The sequence below is a fragment of the Silene latifolia genome, chromosome 9 (genome assembly GCF_048544455.1).
Source record: "Silene latifolia isolate original U9 population chromosome 9, ASM4854445v1, whole genome shotgun sequence".
Classification (NCBI taxonomy): Eukaryota; Viridiplantae; Streptophyta; class Magnoliopsida; order Caryophyllales; family Caryophyllaceae; genus Silene; species Silene latifolia.
In genome coordinates, this window is record NC_133534.1 from 28,507,512 (window position 1) to 28,514,324 (window position 6,813).

The 6,813-nt window shown below is 36.7% G+C and overlaps 1 protein-coding gene across 1 annotated transcript; it reads right to left on the bottom strand.

The window, feature by feature from the left end:
- Positions 1–1,465: 1,465 nt before the first annotated feature.
- Positions 1,466–5,036, bottom strand: LOC141599477 (DNA-directed RNA polymerases II and IV subunit 5A-like). The gene is made up of 5 exons (XM_074419498.1): positions 4,923–5,036; positions 3,840–4,051; positions 3,465–3,644; positions 2,423–2,536; positions 1,466–1,834 (listed from the first exon to the last, which is right to left on the bottom strand). The coding sequence occupies exons 2-5, from the start codon at positions 4,038–4,040 to the stop codon at positions 1,709–1,711; spliced, it is 621 nt and encodes a 206-aa protein (XP_074275599.1). The 5' UTR covers positions 4,041–4,051; positions 4,923–5,036; the 3' UTR covers positions 1,466–1,708.
- Between the last annotated feature and the right edge of the window lie 1,777 nt (positions 5,037–6,813).

Here is a 6,813-nt window from a genome sequence, read left to right on the forward strand (position 1 = left end):
TATTTGATGTTGACTAATGAAAATGGGTGGTGAAAGTTTCGTATATACGTGTGTATTTTATTCCCGACTTCCTGATCTTTAACAAACCACCAGAAAGCAGCTAGCTTCTTGCATGAGCAACATTTTCTTATATTTGTGCTGTTATATGCTCTGTATTTGTGCGTGATATATGTTCTTTATAACTGTTGAAGATCTTTGGGTTTCCCAAGAAAAGAGGAAAATTTCATTATGGTAAATATCATCAGGTAGAAATCTTTTGTTAGACGCCATACTTGGAATAGAATGTATTTGCGTGGAATTGAATGTATTAGCCTTGTATTGGTCGTATTGCTCAATGATCCACTAGTTGTTCTGAAGAAGCTTATTTCTTTTATGTTTTCTTGATGTAAAATACTTGTACATTGGAATTAGTCACAGTTTTAGCGAGAAGAAAAGTCAAGTGATGCTTATTTTCATTTGAATGGCTTGAATGGAGCATCTGTATTAATCAGCAATGGCTGTCTGTTGCATGATCATTCTCGCCTTCTGAGATTGAATTGTAATCAGTTTATCTCCTTTCTGGGCTATGGATATGATAGATATTTTTGTTTTTTAATATTCCATTTAGAGCACCCTACGTATGTGATCTGGACTAGCCAGTCGGTCCATCATGACTCGACTATCCTTTTCATACATTCTCTGATGTCAATATACTGTTGCATTTTATCTTTGTGAAGATATCACATGTAGGTCTCCTACATTTAAGAAACAGAGGAGTACGATTTACTCTATAAACCAAGGGGCTACTCCACCCATTGCCAATTGGTTTTGGGATGAAACTTCCTGTAAAGTGGACACTCTCTCCTCCCCAATGGGCGTGGCCCAAGCCCATGTGCGCATCTAATAATCTTGTTAATAATCGGCCATAGTAGAGTATTTATGTTTTTTCGGTTGAATGAATTGAACTTTGGGGACTCGAGATCAAGCTTGCCATAGATCTGATGTGATCAAATATTGAGAGATTTTGGATCTTCATATTCTGACATGCGAATGTCGGAATCGTAATTAACTGTGATTTGTCGGAGATGAGGCTCTCTTTACACTCAAGTCTATGGCTCGGTTGGAGGTAAAAATGGTGAAAAAAATGCTCAGAAAGGAACAGTTCCAACTCAAAATGTGGAGTATTATTTTTTACCGTAAGAATCTCTGGGAGACCAAAGCAGATGAGGTTAATGGATGTTTAAAATTTTACTCCGGAATCCGGATCTTTCTTCCCTGGCATCAAGGTAGATCTCAAGATATTCAGTTTATTGTTGAGCGTCCCTCTCTTGTACATTTCATCGTTTTTGCATTTTATAATCTAGTTATATTCTTTGATACAGCAAAAAATAGTCGGGCCTAAATTATTTTCTGGAAATAAAATTAGAATTAGAAAGAGCCAAATAACCAAGCAAAACTGCCAAAATGAAAGCATAAAAAACCCCAGTGAAACAAAGGGACTAATAATTCGTAAGTCGTATTAAAACAAAGGATATTTTGTTTCCCGAGTTGATGTACCTAGTTGTACGTCTAGTGCCGCTGATTCACAGTTGTCGGAATAGAATTAGTAGACAACTTACAAGTTTACAAGTAGGCAAAAAGCAAAGCCGTTTGAAGGGCAGAAATGCAGAATACCTCTAGAGAAGAATACAACATCCAAAACTTGGGATACATAGAATTCTAGGTTAAATCATACAACATATCGGTAAGTAACATATCGGCCTGCAGTCTCACTAGGCCGGATAATCTTCACAACTTGTCCACGCTTCAGTCCATAATATCTTGCAATCGGATCATTCATTTGGATTCTTGGTAGCTGGACTCAAAAGATCGTATACCAGGATTACCACAAGTATTTATGGAAATTACAAGCAAATGTTAAAACATCATGAGTTCTCAGAAAATTTCTCTATTTGCCAATTGCCAGAGTCGTACACACCAGACTCTTAACAGTCAGAGATTAGGACCGATACTCGTTTTTGGACAGTCTTAGGTTAGGACCAATACTCGTTTTGGACCAGCCTCATGGAAATGAGATACATTCTTTTTACAAACTAGTATTTTCAATATAAAATCGTGTATCAACACTCTTTCTTGGATGCTACTCCTAATAGCAAAATCAGGATATTGGGGAGGAAAACAAAGAATCAAACGGAGAAAAGGACAAATTTGCATAGGAGCACACAGCGCTGACGCTGACTGTGCCTTATGCACAAGGCGCACCTAAGGGCATCGGGCGTTTTGGCTAAAGAGGCTAATGCCTCATAATGCTAGAGCTTAAGTGTGCCAAGACGCACTTTTGTAAACAAAGAACAGCCTTCGTGGCCATACAAGGTTGCCTGCCTAAAGGAGCAGGCTATAATCACCATATACACACAGTATGAAAATTATTTGATGTACTAACCTGAGTTTCCTTCACAGTGTACCTTTGGAGCAGGGTCTTCTTTTCCTCGTCTGTTAGCAACTGATGTTCAGGAACAAGAACATGTTCCTTGATATTAACCAATAGCTCTGCCTCCTGATTTAGTAAAAGAAAGATACTGTGAGATATGAGCGAATCATGATATGAATTCTTCTAGTAACTTTTCTATGTCTACCATCTGCTTATACATCTGTTTACTATTACGTAGGCTCTAGGACAAAAGGGTTCGAACCTTCAAAGAATGGAACCAAAACCTGATGCATAACTGATTGGGCACACCCCCACTTTGATTTCTATTGAACACTAATAAACACTAATATTGTTGTTGATTTCTATTCAACACTAATAAACGCTAATAATCATGATACGAAATTCTGTTGTTTAGTACTCGGTATTTTGTGCAGGTTATATAGGTGCCAGCGATGTGCTAATGCAAATTAAGTATTAACCAATTATGTGCAAGACATTAAAATTATGCTTTATAGTAGTCTTCAAGACTGGATTGTCTAAGAGAAACTTTTCTGCAGAATAAAAGCCGCAAACATAATTTAGGATATCTTTAATCCAAAACAACATACGGAGTATAAAATATACAAGTTCCAAACTACAGTACAGCAGCTAATACTTATGTTTATAGAACCACAAGCACATATATACTTTTCTCAACTATGCTACCCAAAACTGTCACCAACAGAAACTTGGTTTACAAAAAGTGCGCCGAGCTGTCCCTGTGGCACTAGCCAAATCGTTCTTTTACCCAGCCCTTCCCTATCGCCCCTTGTCCCCTATCTTACATTTTATGCTTCTATATACAATATTTTATTAAGTACAACTTTTTTTTTTTTTTTTTGAAAAAACGATGTGCCTCATCTCCATAAGAGTGCACTTTTGTTTCACAGCTGTCGCCCCAGCCCCTTCTCACCTCTCACTTTTGTGCGCTTCATGTTTTTCAAATCTATGAATCACAAATTCAAAACTTGCTTGATTAAAAAAAACTTAATCAAAAGGAAAGTGCATAACTCACCTGGAAAACTTCGACGTGGAATTTAGAGGAGATTTCGCTAATACAAGTCTTTGCAAACGGGGTTAAGTTCGTTTGAACTACCAAAATAGCTCTAGTAACATTCTCATTTTTCATGATATTCGTGTAATTCTTTATTGTTTTAACCCCAACCTTCGGCTCCTCAGGAAAGAACACATATATCTGCAACAAAGCAAATGTAAAGTAAGCAAAGACTCACAGCCCAATAAAAAAGTTGTATGATGAATAACTTCATAAAATCCCAACTCTCAGCTTCAATATAAAAGATAAACAAATAAGATAATCCGAATTATACTTGATGTAGACGATATAACTTATCAACATAGATAATATGGAGTATATGATAAAACGAAAAACCTGATCAGAGCTGTCATTTCGTCGAGTCTTTTGAATCGAAAGGGCATCCCTCTTCAAGTAATCACCGTATTTCTCCATGAACTGATGCTTCGTCATGTTGAGCTCATAGTCGGAGACAATATAAGCTCTGTCATTTAGCATCTGCATTATTGTCCTTTGAATTCTGTATAATCTAGTTGTCTCTTCATCGGAGGTGACCATTTCTCCAACGCCTGCCAAAACAATTCTGTATCAATCGGACTATAAAGCCCAAACTATTCTGCAATTACTTTATTCTTGTTGTTGGGAGTAAGGTTGCCTAATACGATAATAGGCCACAACCGACTCACAATACGTTTACTCACATCCGTCTCGGTCATTTGTTTACCTTTGGTTTTGTAACAAAGACCAAAGAAAAGAGAGGGGACCATCTGTGGCAATTGTTAGTGGATGACAAGTGGACATCATGGAATGCGTAAGATCAAATTACCTATAAAAAACTTACCTAATATAGAAAAGTAAACAAATGAATGAGACACCCTAAAATAGAATAGGTAAATAAATGACTGTGATGGAATGCACTCAAACCAATCACAATTAGCATTTCATTGAGGTTGGGAGCTTGAACATTGTTACATTCGCAAAATTTTGCTACAACAATTAAATCACTTAATAAAGAATACAAAACGGATTATAAACTAATCAAATTTATTTTTAACCATTCAATGTCTCAATTTTTACATATTCACCAAATGTACAGCTTGACACAGCACTAGGCAGTAACCATAACCAGTTTAACAATCTTCAATAAACTATTCATAATACCTTCAAACTACCCCATCCGTCCCATTCATTTGTTTTTACCTCGTATTCTTTGTCAGGAGTATTTTAATCAAAGGTAAACAAACAAATGAGACGGAAGTGTATACGATATAAACATAACAAGGAGCATCCAAGAAAGATTTAAAAGTCTTTTGAAAGAGCAAATAAAACCCTAACAATTAATAATTGAAAGAAAGTTTTAAACTTCCTAAAATCATGAAAAGAACCAATGAAAATATGAATTAATAAAAAAAGAAGGCAAAAGAAAAGAATATACATTACCTTAAAAAGAAAAGTCAAGTCCGTAGTCCGTAGTCCGTAGTCCGTAGTCCGTTCGAGGGAGACAAGGAGAGAGAGAGAAAGATGAACTAAGGTAACTGTATAATGATGTCTTACAACAACATTGATTTTATTTACTTATACTAGTAGTAGAAGCTTAACTCTGAAATTAAGAAAATAATTGGGCTAGGCCCAATATTTCCGGTTTTTGGCATAGAGGATCGTTGGTTTGGACTAGGTTATTTTTCACGGAATTACTTTTTCCATAACTTTACTTTTTTCACATACATTTAACTTTACTTTTTCACATACACTTTGTCATTCATTTTCCTTATCATACCCTTTTCCTAAACCTAAATACTAAAATCGGATCTAATTGATTTAAAAACTTGAATAATGGATTAATTCTCTAATTAGTACAATATAATTTGTTGTTTTAACAATTATTAATATGTTTTGTTGAATTTAATAGGGTTTGTTAATTAGTGAATTTTTTTTTTTTGGTGAAATGTTAATTTCTTATATTAGATATTTTAGGAAATTGAAGTACATCACCAGAGATTTTACAACTTTGCACATTCACATCATGAAGATGTCAAATGGCTATTACTTACTACGACACACTGATACCAACTTTAGTACACCATACATTATCAACTCTATGCTTAACAGACCATAATCTCCTATTACCCACAGAACGAATGAGCTGTTTGATTTGCCCTGTGACAGACTGCGGATGAGGGAGCATCATTTCCAATCTACACTTGTTCCTGGTCCACCAGACCTGATAATAAAGAGCCAAGATTGCAGCTATGATCAGTTGCTTCTTCATAAGGGATTTCATTTTCAGCCTCCTGCACCACTCCAAAGTATCATGATCAGGTATATCAACACCCAACCATTCCCCCAACCCCTGCAGACATCTGTTACTGAAGGGACATAAGAAGAATAGATGTTCTCTTGTCTCATTAGAGCTGCTACAGATATCACAAGTGCCATCAATAAGCAGACCATGTTTGATTAATCTATCCTTAGTCAAGAGTCGTTCCTTAGCATACAACCAGGCTATGAAGTTATGCTTAGGTAAAGCTAGCCTGTTCCAGACCACAGGGTGCCATAGAGTCTTCTCAGGATCTCCCATGAGCCATTGGTAACCTACAGCAGTAGTGTACCTCCCATTATTAGATCCCCAGATTCCATTCACATACCCTCCTTTTATCTGATCCTTGACCTTGCAAATTTGCCTCCAAGTCCAACTTGAGTTAGTAGTAGCTTGGTAACTAAACCAGTCTTGTTGCTTGATATACAGATGACTAACCCATTTTATCCATAAATGGTCAGCCTTACAGGCTAACCACCACGTATATTTAGCAATCATAGCCACATTCCAGACCTGACTGTTAACAATGCCTAGTCCACCTGCAGCTTTATCTCTGCAAATACTTTCCCACGACACAGGGGGAGCTTTAGTATAGTTATCATCCCCTCCCCAAAGATAGTTTCTGGAAATACTGATGATTTTCTTAATTATCCCCTGAGGTATAACAAAGATCCTGGCCCAATAAGAGTGCAATTGGGAAAGGACAGAATTAACCAATACAAGACCACCAGCATAACTCAACTTCCTTGCCCCCCATCCTCTGATAGTAGTCACCATACGTTCCACCAGCTTAGAGCAATCACGAATAGAAATTCTCTTGTAGCAAATTGGAATACCCAGATACCTGAAAGGGAATTGTCCTACATGGAATCCAGATATCCTAAGTATACTCTGCATCTTAGTGGTTGCTATACCATTGCAATAAATCTCAGATTTATCCTTATTGATTTCCAAACCTGATGCTGCTGAAAACGTAGCAAAGGCTCTGAGTATGACTGTCACAGACCCCACATC

What these genes read in the sequence shown, in the direction of transcription:
- LOC141599477 (XM_074419498.1), bottom strand. Translation starts at nt 4,040, where the DNA reads ATGGTCACCTCCGATGAAGAGACAACTAGATTATACAGAATTCAAAGG. An exon ending in GAAATGACAGCTCTGATCAG is followed by an intron (nt 3,645 to 3,839) that starts GTTTTTCGTTTT and finishes GCTTTGTTGCAG; the next exon opens with ATATATGTGTTCTTTCCTGA. An exon ending in ACACTGTGAAGGAAACTCAG is followed by an intron (nt 1,835 to 2,422) that starts GTTAGTACATCA and finishes TTTTGAGTCCAG; the next exon opens with CTACCAAGAATCCAAATGAA.